A 19,808-nucleotide genomic window follows, 5' to 3' on the forward strand; every position below is an offset into this window, starting at 1 on the left:
AAAAGCGCTATACAAATACATTTGAATTGAGTTGAACTGAATCCAGGTAAATATTGTCGTCAGAAGTCCTTTCTTTACCTGCATGAGGTGTGTAAGTTTTGGGCTGGATTGAAACCTGGAGCTCTGCGAGGGGAGGTGCTCACGTCTGGCCCAGATGATGAAGATATGCTGCAAATTAGAACGACTCTGTGCTTTATCTGTCCACTAGAGAGACATTAGAAAGGACTTAGGCCGCTTTCATAATACTGCCTCAGTGACTAATGTTTCCCACAGCAGCTCTACTCAAATTGATTAATGTTAAAACGATGCCATGCTATGATTAATTGCAGCAAATTGCAGCCCAACCCAAAATGATTAATGTCATGTATGTATAATTTATGAGCAATTGTCCAGAGCCACAAGTGTAGGCCATGGTACGGACAATGACTTGGGAGCGGTAGCTCACACCTTTACATTGTGCTGCGGGTTGTGTTATTAACCTTATCACAGACAGGGGGGCAACAAGGTGTACTAGATTGGCATGAGTCAATGTTTAATGGAGCAATCCACCCATGATTGAGAGTGTGTTTATGCATGTTTATGTAAAGTGTGTATCGGTCATTTGTGTATATGTTGGGTCACATTGACAGGTGGATACACCATAACATTAAAACCACCTGCCTAATAATGTGTAGGCCCTCGTTATGCTGCCAAATGTCTCTGACCTGAGGCATGGACTCCACAAGAGCTCTGAAGGTGGATTCTGTGGTATCTCGCACCATGACTAACGTTAGCAGCAGTCCTGTAAGTTGTGAGGTGGGGCCTCCACGAGCATCAGTGAACCTTGGGTGCCCATGACCTTGTTGCCGGTTCACCGGTTGTCCCTTCTTGGACCACTTCTGGTAGGTAATGACTCCATATTGGGAACTCAGGCCCACAGGACCTGTCTCATGCCTTGGAGATGTTCTCATCCCAGTTCGGTTCTTGTCAAAGTGTCTCAGATTGATATGCACGACCATTTTCCCTGCTTCAACACCTTCATCATCTTCAAGAACTGACTGCAGATCCCACCCCTTGACCGCTGGCTTTGGAACCAGATAATCAGTGTAATTCACTCTTTACCTGTCAGTGGTTTTAATGTTATGGCTGCGTGGGGTTTGAGTGGGGTGGGATGTTAGCATTCAGTTTAGGTTTGTATAGTTGCATAGCGAATTAATTAGGTCATGTCAGAGGTTCAGATCGTACAAGCCCACTGACCTTATTCATTTCTACCATCTTTCAGTGCAAAACCTCCTCATTACTCACATTTACCCAAATATATTCAAGCAGACTTTACTTAAGTACAGTGGAGCACTTCGTTGGGCTACCGTCCATCCAGCCTGTCCACCCCTATTCCCTGAATATCACTGACTAACACTGAAAGACCCTGCGATTGCTAATGCAGACCATGCCCTGAGATGGAACAGGCAGACTCAAAGATGAAAGAAAGGAAGGAGATGGGTGGAGGGGGGTGTGACGCCAGTTAAACTGAGAAGCGGGGGTATATAAGCGACTTGAGGGCCAGGAGGAAACGGTCAAGGGTGTGGTCCTTCCTCCAAATGGTTCCGATGGCACTTGTAAAGCTTTGGGATCTACATATTAAGCAGCAAGTGAACAGTCAGATCTCGAAATTGATGTGTTTGTGATCAGAGTAACTCTAGAACCAACGACTGGGTTAAGCCTAGCCTTTCTGCTCTGATCCCAGAAGAACTACTCTAGCACAAATTGGTGGGTTAATGCTGTAAATGCTGGCTCTGTTTTGTGAAATCCAGGCCTTGACGTGCCATAAAAGTGCCTTGAAGTCTTATAAAAGTCTAATATCCTTATATTAAGAAACATAATTAGTTGCACACTATATTCCCTCTCCCCAGTACGTTTTAATGCAAAGTCATGCCGACATAAAAATGACCAAACCTTCAACTGGGTGCCAGCTTTCGACTCCAGCCCTTAGACACCTTATCTAGACACCACAGGCACCTGGATCAGTTCAAACTCAAGACTGTGAACCTCCTGGAGCGGATCTGTTGACCATACATGTAGGGCCACTCTGTATTAGCAATACATGAGACACTTTATTTTGAGAGTCCTCTAGACACTTTGTAGATGCTTGCCTTGCCTTTAACTGGCATTCGACTAAATTTCAACCAACTGAACTGAACATTAAGTCAAATCCAAAACTTTAATCTTTAAGCTAAACCTCACACTAGGCTTAATAATGTGAATAATCAACCATTTAATTGACCATAGGTCAAGAGTAAAGAGTATATCTGATACTGCCAGTATTTAATTTGCTGCATATCTAATTCTAGTGAACAGCATTTCATAATTTGTGAATTTACGGAAATTGAAGAGTCTGATAATTTAGCACAACCCCAGAAACGCTGGGTGCATCCCAGACAGTTCAACTTAACAGATTTCAGAACATGCAGGCAAAGTTGGGAAGTCCACTCTGATTTAAGGCCATGCAGTTGTCCACAGACGTCTCCTTCGGCCTTTTGCAGTACAATGGGGGTTTTCATTTGCAATAGGAGACGTCTGTGGGCAACTGCATGGCCTTCCCTGCATCCTCACCACAAAACCTAACACATCCTGTGGACTGATGAAGTTAAAATAGAACTTTTTGACCACAAGGTCAAAGACCGCAAAGGTATATTTGGAGAAAAAGGGGTGTAGAATTTCTTGTAAAGAACACCTCCCCAACTGTTAATCATGCTGGATCATGCTTTGGGCTTGTGTTGCAGCCAGTGGCACATTGGCAACAACGAACCAGCTGTTAAAAAGCCCAAGATGAAAAGAAAATGGGTTCTACAGCAGGAGAACGATCCCAAACACACCTCTATACCCACTACGGAGTACCCACAACCCAAACAGCTCAGCTACTTAGACAGTTCAACAAGCCGTTGACCATTGGTCCACATATTCTTCCCCATTAACAGTTTATTTCTGGCAGTCATGATGAGCTTAGGAGGAAGTTATTTCACATAAACAGCTTAAATGCATTTAAATCATATTCATCTTACTGGAAAGCGAAAGCGGCTTCCGTTAATCTCATGCTTTATTTACAATATGCTGTCGGCCCGCTGCCTGAGTTAGGCCTTAAATCAATAACAGCCCATCACTCTTCTGGAAAGCAGGCACACCTCCCTCAGTTCAGTGTGTGTTTGGTGATGTGAAAGCGTAAACTGAACAAGTACAATAGCAAATAAAGAGCAGAGATATCAGACAAAACAGCTCTAGATATTCTATTGTTCTGTGAATACAGTATATTTGACTGAGTGCAGTGAATTTTCCAGCTAATTTAATCAGTAAATATCATTGTACTGAATAACACAGCTGAGCAGTATAGCATTCACATGAATTAAAGGTTTACGTTTACGTGTTTAAAAGTAATAAATTGATTTGTGGTAGTAGCAGTTTCTCATTTAAGCATATTAGAGCAAGCTTTCACCTCAGAAACTCTCTCCTTTTTTTAAATGCTCTGAATGTGTACGCTCCTGATGAGAGATTACGACGGCTGTAATCAAGGTAAATAACGTGAGTACTTTGAATCAATCTCGGGAGACGTCTCGAAACCTCCACAGCTCTCTGAAACCCAAATCAGCTGCACCTTTTCTCATTCTGCCGTTGTCCAGGACATGATTCAAAGGCAAGAAATGAATTAGAGGGCTGAGGAGACCGCACAGAGGTCAAAAGGTCATGCCGGATGGCGTCGGGGCCCGTCTGAAGGTGTGTGACGCCACCGTGAGCTGGGGATAAGTGTGTTGACAGAAGGTTCGTCTGATATGTCACTGTACAGAGAGAGGGAATGGTGGGTTTGCTCGGACACCGCTGGTCTTGGATTGGCTGATTGTTGGAAGTGGAGGAAAGGCATTGAGGCATCACGTCTGACTTGCATCTGCATGTTGACACAAGGTGCAGTGATAAAGGTCACAGAGGGCCCAGCTGCCTTCACCTCACTGGAGACTCTTTACATCAGAGTTTAAATAATTAGTAATTGACCTCTTTTGGCCCAGCAAGTCTATTGTGATGGAAGCCTCCACCCTGCTTCACTGATCCCATAAATACAGCAGTCAGAGAACTGGCAGGTAGAATCACTGACAGGTAAGTCACTTCTGTTATTTTGGTAATTAAATATACAATTGTTATATTATTATTATTATTATTATTATTATTATTATTATTAATACTGTACATGATTTGTAGATGCTTACCATACATTAAAATGTAAAGTCATTATTACTTTTCATTCAATCTATCTCTGAATGTAACCATAATGCTGCAGATAATTCAGTGTTTCATCAAATTGTTTACTAGAAATGTTTGTGTCTGTAGCTATGTAATCATAATATGTAAACATAATAAAAAATTGTTTATTTCTTTATTAGACAATCAAATTAGATAATTTGACAATTAAGATGTCATTGTGAATAACATTGTAGATGTCATTCAGCAAAATACATTAAACTTAATAAATTCTATGAAATCTGGTCCTAAACACAACCTTTCACCTATTGTAATTTGTATTGTATTGTATTCTGTATTGTTATTATTATTATTATTATTATTATTATTATTATTAACAAAAATAATAGTAATAATAATAATAATACACAACTACTACTAATGACACTCATATTAATACTATTAATAACAACAATACAAATAATTACTTACTACTACTACTACTACTAATAATAATAATAATAAATATATGAATACTACTACAAATCATATTAATCATATTAATACCAATACTAATAACAGTCATATGAATAATATTACTGTTGACAAATATTATACACTACTACTACTACTACTACAACTACTACTACTACTACTACTACTACTACTAATAATAATAATAATAATAATAATAATTATTATTATTATTATTATTATTATTATTATTGTTATTATCTTTAGCTTAGAATGTGTAGTTAATTGAATCTTTATAACAATGTTCTTTGTGTTGCATTGTGTTAAATGGTTTACTGCTTACTGTAAAACCCTCAATCCTCAATACTGTATACTGTTTGAATTTTTTTACTGTAAAATATTTTAAATGATCCTGATCTGAAACATTTTGTTCCTCATTCAGAGAGAGAGAGAGAGAGAGAGAGAGAGAGAGAGTGATTGAGCATGATGATGGTCTCTCAGGTGATCCTGGCGCTGTGTTTCCTAACAGCCTTCACTTCTTATGTCTCAGGTCAGTAGAAGTGTTGCTGTGGAAATCATATATATTGTCTGTGCTGCATAAAACACATTTAGACAGCGAATCTGACCACTTCTCTATATAGTGTCTATACATGTTGTCCAGTGCATGATGACCGGACCAATAGAAATGCTCCAAAATGACTTGGAATGAAATCTTTTTACATTGACTTCCATTAAGAGTTAAGAGGGGTTTTACCATGTCCTGTATAGTTGCAGTTTTGGAGATTGGAGGTTTTTGCATCTTATGTTATATTTGCATCTTACCATACACGTTTAGTGTTTACTGTGCCAGTCAAATATTTTGGACACACCTGCTTGAATGTGTGATGATCATCATCTTTATCACATCGTAGTTAGGATGTCATGGCCGGGGGGTTTCAAGTAGGCCTAAGTTGTAGGACCATGGCAGTGTGTGTGGATGTAGATACCTCTCAAACCATGCAGCTACAGTATGTTAATGTACATTTATATGCACACATTTACTCATTTAGCAAAACCAACAAATATTCTTAATAATCTATATGACCCAATCACTTCCTTTCAGTTCAACCTACAACTCAGGCCTACACCAACCCCCCCCACCCAACCAGGACATCCTAACTATGGTGGATACCTGTGTGTCCGCAGTGTCCTCTTAAAAATATATATATAAAAATATGGTCAATATGGTGTGTGTGTATGTGTATGTCTGAGTGTTACAATCTCCATTCATAGATATTCTGTCCCTAGCTCTGTTACTCCTTTGTTTTTCTAATGGTTCTTTTGTTGTGTGATGTATTTGGTCACAGATTCCCCAGGTCCACCAGGTTCTACCTCTTTTACACAAGGTGTCAAGAGTATTCACATTCATTCCTTAGGTAGAAGTGAGTGGAGATACTAGGGTTTAAAATACTTCTATAGAAGTTGAAGCTTTAAGCTTTTTACTCCAGTAAGAGTGTAAAAGTACTGGTTTCAGAACGACTTCAAGTAGAAAAGTAAAAGTAATGGAAGGAAAACAAAGGCCGAAAGCTTAGGCCGCGCCACAGGGGTCTATAGTGCACTACCGTTTCACTGCAGGTCTCTTGAGTCTCTGCCACGGACACAGTCTTCATACTAGACTACAGACGTCTGCTGTGAGCTCGCTGGAGAGGGACGGGACGTGTGCAGGTGTGATGGATCTCTTATAAACCAATAGGGAGTCAGAATGGAGTCTGTTTATACTTCTCATCCAACCACGATCAGACTCACACTTTCCGGATGGAGAGATTTATCTGGAGAGGGTTTTTATTGATGACGAGTTGGAATGAAAACAAAGGGAAATGAAATAGGAGGAACGAGGCTGTTTAAAATGGAAGGAGGAGAAAGTTCAGATAATTGGGTGAAAATGTGAGAAGTAGAAGTAAAAAGTCGCTGAAAAATAAAGAATTACTGCAGTAAAGTTTAGAGAACCAACATTTCTACTGTAGTAAAATAATGAAGTATTTGTACTTTGCTGCTTTTACAGTACACGGTTCTTTAAAAACATAAAGGTGTTCTATATAGCACTGAACCTGCATTTTCTACTAAGAACCTACCACATACTATATGTTTTAGAACCATTTATAGCACCAAAAGGCTCCTGTTATGATCACAGTATTACAGCATTTAGCCTCATAGATTAACTCCAGCCAATCTACTGCCCTCTTCAGGTTCAGTTGTAACGTCCTGCGATGCCTGCCATGAGCGGGCGTCCTGCTCTCCTGTGCTGAAGGCCGGACAGGTGGCCTCCTCTCCACACTCCTCCAACTGCTCCTGCCCTAAAGGCTTCTCCGGAGATGGCATGTCCTGCTACAACACCACCCTCTGCAGCGCTGCCAGCGCCTCCTGCTGCTCGGCCGGGTATCGCTGGTCAGTCGAGAGTGGCTGTGTGGACGTTGATGAGTGCTCTGCCGCTCAGAACCCGTGTGTTACTCCACTAATTTGTCAGAACACACACGGATCCTTCGCCTGTCTGCTGCCACAGGTGAACGGCAACCCACAGTCCAACCCGCGCTTGGTGCAGTTCAGCTGTGGGCGTGCGGTGTGCAACCTCGGTCAGGACTGCATCACCATCAATGGAGTCTCCCGCTGTGCTGACCCATGCCAACAGTACACCATCGTGGATGACCCGTGGCGTTCCACAGACTTCCGGACCAACGGCACGGTGCACTGTGACGTGGGCCTGAACTGGCAGGTATGACTGGACCTGCTGAATCTCTTGGTACTGTGTCTTTAAGAATAGTGTGTGTGTGATTGAGCTCAGTTCTGATTGGCTGCCTTGTAAAGTGCCTTATGCAAAAGCAGGTCAGGCTGAAACTCTCCTTATAACTTCAGCATGAATGGGAGGAGCTAAACAGACCTGCCAATGTATTTGTACACTGTGGACACCCATTCTAATGAATGCATCATGGCTACTTCTTTAAGTTGTACCATTGCTGACATACACAGCTTGTCTCGTCCCCGTGTTGAAGTACTGCCAATAGAATAGGACTCTCTAGAGCAGATAAACATGAACCTATAGGCAACCATGCTGCCTAATGCCAGGCGTGGGCTAGAGGGGTATAAAGCCCCCCAGCATTGAGCTGTGGAGCAGTGGAAGAACTGTGGGTTCTCTGGAATGATGGATGGTGGAGCTCCATCCAATACTTTTAGGATGAGTAAGGGAGTTGGGATGAGTGGGTGGTGATGATTGAACATCCTGATCTCATTAATGTAATCACTAATATAATAGAAAGTCAGTTATTCCAACAAAAGCAGGATAAACCATGTGTCCCAATACTTTTGTCTGTCTCTCTCTCTCTCTCTCTATATATATATATATATATATATGTATGTGTGTATGAATGTATATATATATATATATATATATATATATATAGTATGCTGTTCTTGTCCAGATGTATGAACTTCAACTTCAATTGAACTCATAAAACTCATAAAATATAAAATCAAAAAATATTTAAAAAATATATATGTAATCAAACTTAAACTAAAAGCAAACCTAAACACTTTTATTTTTAAGAGTATCTTTAGTATTAATCAGCTTTAGTATAAATCAGTATGAGATGGAGGAGAAAATCAATCCTACCGCTCATCCTCATTGACAGGGCTGGTACAGGATGTACCTAAACGGTGTCAGCGTCCAGATGCCTGAGAGGTGCATCCAGCCCAGGATGTGTGGTACCAATGCTCCGCTCTGGCTGAAGACCCCCCATCCTGTCAACTCGGATGGTGTGGTGCAGGGCAGTGTTTGCGGGAGCTGGGTCGAAGGCTGCTGTAACTTTGAGTTCCCCATCAACGTCAAGGCCTGTCCTGGCAATTATTATGTCTACAAATTCGTCAGTCCCCCTCTGTGCTACCTGGCCTACGCTGCAGGTGAACTCCTGAACACACCATACAGAACCTATTACCTTTTCAGAGTTTGGAATCACTGTTCAGATGTTTGCACATGTGGCCTGCATTTACAGATACACATACACTAACACCCAACCAACCACATGCTTTACCATAGCAACCACTAAGAAGCATCACAGCAGCCAGCTGAAATATCATACTAACCACCTAGCAACACTATAGCATCCATCAACCAATCTCTCTGCAACATCTCAGAGACCATCTAGAATACCATAGCAACCAGCCACCTGTTGAACTGTATATTATGTTACAATATTCCGGAAAATCTCAGATGTAAGGTCACCTGTTTTATGGGTGTTTAATGTTTTATTTATATAAGATATATTTGATCAATCCATTCTGAACAACCCAGAAATGTTAACATCTGAGAGCCACTCAAGCTCACCAAGTCTTTGTTGATCTCTTTGGTTAGATGCCAACACAAAGGTCTGCAGCACATGCAAGGAGGGGACGTCCTGCGTGAGCGCAGACAAGATCACCTGGACGTGTCAGACTCAAGGTGAGCTCTTAAGACCTCCATTTACTGCCATTACTCTTTTGTTCCAAATACAAGGAACTGCTTGATCACCTTTATGAACCTCTCTGGCTCCAGACCCTATCCGTCTGTCTGGCGGCAACCACAGTTGTGAGGGCAGGGTGGAGCTGTATCACGCAGGCCGCTGGGGCACCGTGTGTGATGATGACTGGAACATGAACGCTGCGCAGGTGGTGTGCAGGCAGCTGGGCTGTGGGAAGGCCCTGGCTGCCCCGGTAAATGGACGCTTCGGCCCTGGGAGTGGACCCATCTGGATGGACAACACACAGTGCCAGGGCACAGAGGCCTACCTGGTCCAATGCAAACACAACGGCTTTGAGAACCACAACTGTGGTCATTATGAGGATGCCGGGGTGATCTGTGAAGGTGGTTGAATCATAAGTAGCCTACACTTACTGGCCAGTTTATTGGAAACACCTGCCAGCTGAAATATCACAGTAACCACCTAGCAACAATATAGCATCCATCTACTAATCTCTCTGCAACATTATAGAAACCATCTAGAATACCAAAGCAACCACATATCGACACCATAGCAACCAGCCACCTATTGAATTGTATATTATATTACAATATTCTGGAAAGCACCTGTTTTAGGGGTCAGGAGACTGGTGGGTTACACTCACTGGCCTCACTCACTAGCCAGTTTATTAGAAACACTTACCTTGTGCTTCCACTCACTGGCCAGTTTATTAGAAACACTTACCTTGTGCTTCCACTCACTGGCCACTTTATTAGAAACACTTACCTTGTGCTTCCACTCACTGGCCAGTTTATTAGAAACACCTACCTTGTGCTTCCACTCACTGGCCAGTTTATTAGAAACACTTACCTTGTGCTTCCACTCACTGGCCAGTTTATTAGAAACACTTACCTTGTGCTTCCACTCACTGGCCAGTTTATTAGAAACACTTACCTTGTGCTTCCACTCACTAGCCAGTTTTAAGAAACACTTACCTTGTGCTTCCACTCACTGGCCACTTTATTAGAAACACTTACCTTGTGCTTCCACTCACTGGCCAGTTTATTAGAAACACTTACCTTGTGCTTCCACTCACTGGCCAGTTTATTGGAAACACCTACCTTGTTTATCCACTCATTGTGGTTTTACTGTCCTTCTCAGGGCCATCAAAACCTCTTGTGCCTCAGCTGGTGTGTAACAGGACCATGATGAGAATTGGGGTACCAGCTGTCTACACAGGATCCAATAACCTCAACACCACTTCAGGGCACCTGGCGGACCCCAGCTGCGTGGCCAAGCGGACAGTGAACGGCACTGTGTGGTATGAGGTCCAGAGCCGAGCAGCCGTTTGTGGAAATGTGCTGAAGGTCAGAACTTTGGCTCCTCTTTCTTCTTTGCACTAGATGAACCCTACACAAGACACCTGAGTAAAGCCACAAAGGCCATTAAAATGACTTGAGGAGTCTAATTTGCTTTAGGTCAATAAGCCCTGAAATAAGCTCTACAATATACTCTTCTAAACAGTACCAAAATAATACCAAAAATAAAAACGTGGAGCTAAAAAGAAGCTTTTTTTTTTTTAAATATGCGACACAATATCATGGAGAACCATGCAAATGGCTCTATGAGCTGTCAAAAATATGGTTCTGCATAAGTTAGAGTCACACAAAGTATCAAAATTTAGATAATATTTCAATACTACAATAACTTAGCAAACAATTTGGTCCTAATTTTCAATATTTTCAATTATTTATTTAAAGTTGAAAGAAAATTGGTATTTCTTGCTCCTGAGCTCCCCCTACAGTCAGGAAGTGTAATTTGGGCATTTAGCCACCATCAAAAGACACGTTTTTCTGGACAAGCTGAGAGATACAGAAAAGGATTGTTGTGCTAAACTCCAAAGGCTTTAGCTATCTTGGGCTAACTTTTGTCATCGGATTGTTTAATAATGAGTATTGAGATCCGGCACCTGCATCGTAATTTCTTGCTCTCCATTCATTTCTGCTCCGCAGACCAACAGTACCCATGCCGTCTACTCCAACACCTTATTCCTCTACCCAGTTAACATCAGTGTGTTCTCGCTGCCCATGGGCTTTCCCTTCTCCTGTGTTTACCCCCTGGATTCCAACACCAACATGGACCTTGCAGTGAGACCATACCTGTCGTACGTCCATTTCAGACCATCTGCTCCTCTGATCATTCTAATTCTTAACTCACGCTGTATGAATTCATATAGTCTTAATGTAATGTTGGTTACCTTCATCAGACACTTTATTAGAAACCCTTTCCTTGAAGCTCCACCTTGCTGGATTTCATGTTCCTCATTTTTACAGTGGTTCAGTTTCTGGAAACCTTTGGGTGCAGTGTGTATATTTCAAAAAAAGCACTAACCCCAGCAATGTACCTTTGGGTGACTGTCCATCACCCAAATAATATTTGGTCAGCAGCTTTGGTCCTACAGCCAGAAACAGACCAATGATATGAATGAGGTCAAGGGGGACAAAAAAAAGCTGTGTAGCAGTCTGTAATTGTATTGCTACTATATACAATAAAAAGACAAAAGTATTGGGACACTGCTCTTAATCACTGAATTCAGGTGATTGATTCAGTTCCATTGCCACAGGTGTGTAAAATTAAGCCCCTAGTCCTGCAGTCTGTCTTTCTTACACACATCAGTGAAAGAATGGGAGGTTCTGAAGAGCTCACTGAGCTCCAGCGTGGTTCTGTATGTAATAGGAGACACCGCTGCACCAACAACAACAAGTCAGCTGGAGAAATTTAGACCTTCCCTCCTAGATCTTCCTCCATCAGCTGTGAGTGGTGTTATTATTGAACAGTGGAAGAGTTTAGGAAGAACAGCTCACAGAGAGCAGCTCAGCCACCGAGTGTCTGTCAGACCACATAAAGTTACAGAGCGGGGTCAGGGCCGAGTGCTGAGCTCAGAGCAGAGTGCAGAAAAGCCTCCAACTGACTCAGTAACTGCAGCAGAGCTCCAGACCTGCTGCTGCTGGTAGAACTTAAAGTAAAGGAGGACCAGCTCCATATATATACAGCCTATGGGTTTAGAATGGGGGTCATAATAGCTCCTGTAGGTGTAACGTGTATGTCTCCCAATACTTTTGTCCATATGGTGTATATAGTGGACCTATATTAGTAGGCCAGTGATTAAAGCATGAATGGACACCCTTAAACCCTCCTCAGTGATCCTGTACTCTGTGCCACACAGGATGCAGGAGATGGGTCTGGTTGGTCTGGGTCCTGGTGCCCATGCCTCCATGTCCCTGTATCGTAACGATAACTTCACAGCTGAGTATCCCCCCGGTTCTGTGGTCCTGCCAGTGGGCGCTCCACTCCATGTGGGTGTGAATGTTGATGAGGTGGAGGCCTCTCGCTTTGCTGTGGTCGTGGATGAGTGCTATATTACAGACACACCCAACGCTGAGAACTCTGGGAGATATCAACTCATTCGGAACCGGTAAGTCCTCCTGCACCAAGTCTTTCACTGGAAGTATCTTCAAAGAGCCATTGTTGCACTAGTTAAAGCAGCATTATGCGAGAATTGGCATTTCTTGCTCTTGGGCTCCTCCTATAGTTGGAAGGTGGAATTCACACTTTAAGCCACCACTAAAAGATGCATTTTACAAGCTGAAAGATCCAGAAGCTTGATCTGAAGGTAGAGCAGCATGTGGGCTGAGGTGGTAGAGTAACACTACAGGATTTTACACTAATATGACTCTATGGGTTACGCAGCGTTACACAGCAGCAGTTCTGGAAAGAGGTTCTCCTCCTGCAGCTCCACCACCAAACCTCCATAGTGCAGTAGTAGCAGCAGCGCTCTGGCCTGGAGTGGGAATGACAGAGATTCTCTCCCTGTTACAGTCAGTGCAGGAGCATCAGCAGGATCCTGAATCTATGTTACATATCGCTGCTTTAAAGATCTCATAATACTTTTATATTGAAACTTTTTAAATGTATCTCATGCAGTGTTAGCTTTAGGTTCCATTGTCGGATAAAATAAAGGTGGAAAAATAAAGAGGTTCATTGAGTGATGCCATAGAAGAACCACTTTAAGAACCATGTTCTTCACAAGGTTCCTCACACTCATACACATCTCCATTACAAACATGGTTCTTCATGGGAGCAAAAATGGTTCTTCAGTGGCATTGCTCGCAAAACCTTCTGCCGCCAGGTCATTTTTAAGAGCGCAAAGGGAGGTTCAGAGTGTGTCATTAGTCAGCTTATCCCCAGGACGGATCATCTTTTTGGCATTTTTGGCATTTCTCTCTGTTTTCTATCTCCCTAGGTGTCCCAGTGACCCACATGACGTGTCCGTGATTGAGAACGGGGTGTCTCTACATGCCCGCTTCACTGCACTGCTCTTCCTCTATCAGGGGAACTACAATGACATGTTCCTGCACTGTGGCCTCAGCCTGTGCGACCGCACCACAGAGTCCTGCACCACGGTACGGTCAGATAGGCCTACAGGGACCCTTCCAGACTCAGAGACAGTCAGAAAGTGAGACGACTATTGCTTAATACAACGTAATACAGAGTAATTCAACACTGAGCCACTGAGTAAAGTTCTCGAGTTGGAGTGTTCATCATCACTCCATCATCATGTGTTAATAAAGAGGAGGAGGGAAGAAGTGCTTGTATGGCTAAATACACACCATTTACTCATGAACCGGCTTCACTTGAGACACTTACACCCAGTTTCTGGAGTATTGCTGTGTATCTTGCCAACAGAAAACACAGTATGAGCTCCACTGACTGAAAACAGCCTAGACAGACATTCATCAACAGTCAGACGTTCGCTGCTATCTCTGCAGTGAATTGTCAACACAGGCGCGTGCAGCCCGACGCTCGTACACCCCCAACTGTTACGCACACATGGACACGCAGCAGTGCACAAACCCATAGTGGCAGTGCCAATTGGTATCAACAATAAACAGAACATTATAAAATAGCATTATTCTAGAGCCTATTTCCCAGACCGCTGAAATAGCAATCCCGCACCTGGCTCTTAAAGGGGGCGGCGAGAAACACGTTAATTGGTTTATTACTGCACGTTACGCCCAAAAAAACACACCCTCGATTAATTAAGAGACTCAGCACATGGCTTTTGTGCGTTTCGAGCCGAGCAAGGCGAAATTTTCTCGTCGTTACGATAGCAAAGATAGCTAAAATAGGGCCCTAGGTGTTCTCACACTGTAGGTTCTTCACTGATCGCTGTTCTTTCCATTCTCTTTTCAGAAGTGTCGGACCAGAACGTCTCGCTCCATCTCCAGCCACAAATCTCTCACTATTGGGCCGATCACCTGTAAGTCAAGCCTTACACTTACACAGTCCCTGTCTTAAACCCTTCAAAGCCTGAACCATCAAATAATTCTATAATTCCTTAAACTCCTCAGAAGCACCAGAATGTCCTGGGTTTGTTTTCCCACTGTTGTAACTTAGGAAAAACTCCACTTGTTTGCATTATATTGCATGTATTTACAGATTAGTCATTCTTAGGTTGTAATAAAGTGATAAAGTAATAAAAGTATATATATATATATATATATATATATATATATATATATATATATATATATATATTGTAGACATTTTATGCTGGTTAAGTTATTTTCATGTAAGTATGTTGTGATATTGTTCTGTTGGCAGATCATTTTGACTGTTATGAACAGTATTTTTTTTATAAATTATATATATATATATTACAAATTACTTAAAAACTGATCAAATAAACTAAAAAATGTTGAAAAATCATATAATACAAACTATGATGATATTACCCGACTATTCAACTGATTTTCAGATGTTTTGTCAGTTACTATGATCCATATTATAAAAGGATATGGATAATGTCTAAGGAGGTTTCGGCTGCCCAGATATCATGTTATGCCGTGGTTCTTTATCACGTAAAGGAATTTTCAAGCAGATGTCTGACATATGAAATAGTGACTAGTGTGTATATTAGTGAATCTGGGCCCTAATAATTCCATACACTGTATTTATTCATGCAAATTCAGAATCAGAATCAGGTTTATTGACCAAGTATGTTCACACACACAAGGAATTTGTTCCGTCTGTTAGTGATATACAGCTACGTATAATTTACAGACAATACACAAATCCTTGTGTGTGTGAACATACTTGGCCAATAAATCTGAATCTCCAATTCTGAATTTGCATGAATAAATACAGTGTATGGATTAATTAGGGCCCATTTTGAGTGAATCTGGGCCATAAGAAATCCATACACTGTATTTACTCATCATTCATCACTCTGCATCATTCTTGGCACTTTTTTTTATCTTTCAGGGACCAAAGAAGGACAGTAACACGATTCACATCAGATCACCTATTTAGGAACCAGATTATGCTGAAGGTTCCGATCGGGGCAGATCCAGGCAGCCTGAAGAGATGCAGACGTTTCTCAGCTCTAACTAACGTTCTTATCGGCTATGAGCTGTTTCAGCTCTATGTATTAAACCAGGAAAGTCTCATTTGAGCCTAACACGGCCAAAAAGGCCCAAACACGACCAAAAAAAAAGGCCCAAACACGGCCAAAAAGGCCCAAACACGGCCAAAAAAAAGGCCCAAACACGGCCAAAAAAAAGGCCCAAACACGGCCAAAAAGGCCCAAACACAGCCAAAAAGGCCCAAACACGGCCAAAAAAAAGGCCCAAACACGGCCAAAAAGGCCCAAACACAGCCAAAAAAAGGCCCAAACACGGCCAAAAAAAAGGCCCAAACACAGCCAAAAAGGCTCAAACACGGCCAAAAAGGCCCAAAATCTGAGGTTTTCGGTTCAGTTCTCAGAGTCAATGACACCTGCTACCACCAGTCCATGTTTCTGTTTTGTTCCAGATCCCACACCTGAACACACCTGAACCAGGTGACCGGGAACACTTAGTGGGAATAATTACCTGGTGCATGTGTGTTAGGAAGTACAACACAACAAAAACATGACCCAGTGGACCCAAATGTGGACCCCAGATCTCTATGAGGATCTCCAACAGTTTTGATCCACCTAACGATTGAATCCCTTCCTGTTTAAGTGTTTTACTTCTCCTCTCTGTTTGAATTTACAGTAATTTATGAATGAAAACAAAAATCTATAAACAAAACAATATTAATCTGTGTATTTATGCTTTATTTCATGTATTTCTGACCAGTAATGAATGCACTATGAATGCTGAATAAACCTTACTCGTGTTTTTACACTGAGCCTGCTGTGCCTTAGCAACAGTCATGAGCTCAGCACAATATTCTAGACTTGCGTAAGTGCAGTGAAGTGTGGTGTCTGCTGTCCCAGTCTGCTTAATCGTGCTCTGCTCCCTTTCCCACCCATGCAGGACTCTAGGTGGGTGGTGTTTCAAGCACACAACTTCAAAAAGAACCCACTCAAAGCTCGTTTACATGGCGGTTAAGCAGCACTGTAAAACACGTCCACACATTTAAAACATGGCCTCTAAACTCGCCTACCGCTGTTTATAAGCTGCAGTGAAGGAAGGAGGCTGCAGTGACGAGTTCACCCACTAGGAGGAGACAAAAGCAGCAAAAGCAACGTCAAACTGATTGGAGCTTGTGTACAGCGTTTTCATTGGCTGTAGGTTTCTGTATAGCAACCATTCAAAGTCAGATTCTTTCCCATAGAAATGAATGTCATTAATTGGCTATGCAAAAGTATGCTAACACACCCCCTTTTGTTAGCCTGATACAAATACACTGTAGCAACTGTGATACCACAGCAACCATCCAGCAATACTCTTGCAATCATCTAGAGTGCCAGACTAATGATTGAGTATGCAGCTGGGATACCATAGTAACCACAGAGTAATATCTTAAAGTTTGCGACCAATATCTCAGCAACAACATAGCAACACCCTAACAACTATAAGAGATACCTTAGAAACCACTCAACAAGCACATGGGATACTAATACTACTAATACTTAATAATATCTGACAGAAAAGTGCAGCCAAAACCTTAGCATCAATGACCTCACAAACACCATAGAAACCACCTAATAATCACCTGGGCTACCACCAATGCTGACAGTGGCAAGCAAAAAAACCCTCACAACAAGAGGTAGAAACCTTAAGAGGAAGCAACTTAGCAACGCCCTTGCTACCACCATAAATTTATAGATACCGCCTAGCAACCAGCAGAGATACCACAGAAACCATCTAGCAAGCACCTGGAATACTATAGTAACTACTTAGTAATATCTTAAAATTGTGACCAACACCACAGCAACATCATAGCGACACCCTAGCAACCATGTGATATACTACAGAAACCACAGAGAAACAACCAGAGATACCATAGAAACCGCCTAACAAATGGGATACCATAGTAACTACATAGTAATATTTTGAAAATTGTGACCAACATCACAGCAACATCATAGCGACACCACAGCAACCATGTGATATCCTACAGAAACCACAGAGAAACCACCAGATACCGTAGAAACCGCCTAACAAATGGGATACCATAGTAACTACTTAGTAATATTTTAGAATTGTGACCAACACCACAGCAACAACATAGCAACACCCTAGCAACCATGTGATATACTATAGAAATCATTGAAATTGTACTTAAGTACCTGAAACTGAGCAAAATGCAACTAGTTCCATCCAACTGGGTCCCATACTGCTGTGTGTGTGTGTGTGTGTGTGTGTGTGTGTGTGTGTGTGTTAATAGGTCCTCATAATGTTCCCCCTAAGCTGAATGCAGATGCCTTCCACAGACCTTTAAAAAACACTGAGTCATTTTAATAGAGTTAGCGGCCGTGTCACCATTTCCTGAATAATCCAAATTATTTACAAATTATTCAAACAAGCTTTGGTTGATGTGGCTCATCTGTTCACACACACACACACACACACACACACACACTCATATAACCTGGTCTGCTTTGTGTAAAAGACTGTAAATTACAGTAACACAGTTATGAAACAGTTAAAAAACAGACAGAGACCAGAATAACACTGACAGGCCGAGATAGAGAGAGAGAGAGCGCGCGAGAGAGAGAGAGCGCGAGAGAGAGCGAGAGAGAGAGAGAGTTAAAGAGAAAGAGGGGTGAGGTCCTGTTCTGTAGCCCGAAGTGAAACAGGCAGTTTGCTTATTGCTGAAGAGCACAGTGCACACTTATTTCACTACACCACTAATTGTGGGTGCGGGTTAGAGCCGGGGCGGCCGCTGTGTAATTACAGCAGAGAGAGAGAGAGAGAGAGAGAGAGAGAGAGTCTCTCTCTTTTTTTGACAGACACACAAACACTCAACCTTGTGTAACTTTCTTTCACGTGTTTGAGATCCAAGGTCATGTGCCATTGGATAAGACCATATCTGGGTAGATTTTAGGGGCGTGTCCTTTTTCCGGGGGGGTGTGGAGATTGTACTATTACAGAAGCTGCCACTGATTTAGGGACGGGGTTAGATTAGGAGGTGTGAATCAGGAGGAGTAAAGCATGTCAGGGAATCTGGATGTTTGTTTACTGCTTCAAAGGTCAGAGAGAAACTAGTGGAAGTGTCTCGCTTCATTAAATGTGGAGGTCAGGAGCGGAAATAGGAAAGTATAGTCCCATGTGAACACATGACCTCACAGATATGTGAAAGTAAAAAGCTCAATAAAATAAATAAGGCTTTTTTAAAGCAGGCTCATTTTACACTGACATTGAACTGAGTTGGAAGCTTCACAAGTGTGCACTTAAAAAAAAGGGCACTAAATGTCTAAGAGGCTCAGAATAGCTCCCTATTTGCATAGGGAGCACCCTAGCAACCACCTGATATACTACAGAAACCACAAAGCAACCACCAGAGATACCATAGAAACCGCCTAACAAATGGGATACCATAGTAACTACTACTATAACTATGGTAATATTTCAAAATTATGACCAACACCACAGCAACAACATAGCAACATCCTAGCAACCACCTGATATACTACAGAAACCACAAAGCAACCACCAGAGATACCATAGTAACTATTTAGTAATATCTTAGAATTGTGACCAACACTACAGCAACAACATAGCAACACCCTAGCAACCATGTGATATACTACAGAAACCACAGAGAAACCACCAGAGATGCCATGGAAACCGCCTAACAAATGGGATACCATAGTCTAAGAGGCTCAGAATAGCTCCCTATTTACATTTTAAGACAGTACTGAGTTATTTTTTGTGTACAGCCAGAGTCTTACGAGTCTGAATCGTAAGGTGGGATTTGAACGTTTATTTTAGGGGGACTACGATCTCCCACAATGCACTCATAATTTATAGTAGTATATAGTGCTCGTCTCCAGAGCGACTTCCAAAAGCATTTCCCTGTTCACTGGTTACTGGAAATATCCATAGCTAGTTTGTATTGGCTAAGATCCAAAGCATCCCTCTAAGCTTAGATGCTACTGTATACAGAAGTCAGTATGGAGACCACAATGCTCTACATACTCTACACTCTGTCTAAGTACTCTCGGAAGCACTCAGGGCTGGAGGTGTTCGAGGCTCACTGTCTCTGTGTTTAGCTTGTACATTGATTACCCATTAAACAAGGCTCAGCCTCTCAGCCTGTTTGTTTATGCCCCTGGTTGCTGCTGATAACTGTGCATTTTATTAGTTGATCCAGACAGATCCTTTATAGGCATCA

General features: G+C 42.1%; 1 protein-coding gene across 1 annotated transcript in view; it reads left to right on the top strand.

Moving 5' to 3' along the window:
- The first annotated feature begins 5,160 nt into the window (after positions 1–5,160).
- The window catches only part of LOC140548032 (lysyl oxidase homolog 4-like), a 51,215-nt gene continuing 36,567 nt past the window's right edge, over positions 5,161–19,808 (top strand). The window contains exons 1-10 of the mRNA XM_072671383.1: positions 5,161–5,224; positions 6,900–7,423; positions 8,337–8,604; positions 9,056–9,142; positions 9,236–9,544; positions 10,302–10,507; positions 11,153–11,304; positions 12,367–12,615; positions 13,444–13,603; positions 14,394–14,460. Coding sequence (XP_072527484.1) covers positions 5,161–5,224; positions 6,900–7,423; positions 8,337–8,604; positions 9,056–9,142; positions 9,236–9,544; positions 10,302–10,507; positions 11,153–11,304; positions 12,367–12,615; positions 13,444–13,603; positions 14,394–14,460 — 2,086 coding nt within the window. The remainder of the gene's footprint in view (positions 5,225–6,899; positions 7,424–8,336; positions 8,605–9,055; positions 9,143–9,235; positions 9,545–10,301; positions 10,508–11,152; positions 11,305–12,366; positions 12,616–13,443; positions 13,604–14,393; positions 14,461–19,808) is intronic.

The sequence above is a fragment of the Salminus brasiliensis genome, chromosome 25 (assembly GCF_030463535.1).
Source record: "Salminus brasiliensis chromosome 25, fSalBra1.hap2, whole genome shotgun sequence".
In the NCBI taxonomy this organism is placed as follows: domain Eukaryota; kingdom Metazoa; phylum Chordata; class Actinopteri; order Characiformes; family Bryconidae; genus Salminus; species Salminus brasiliensis.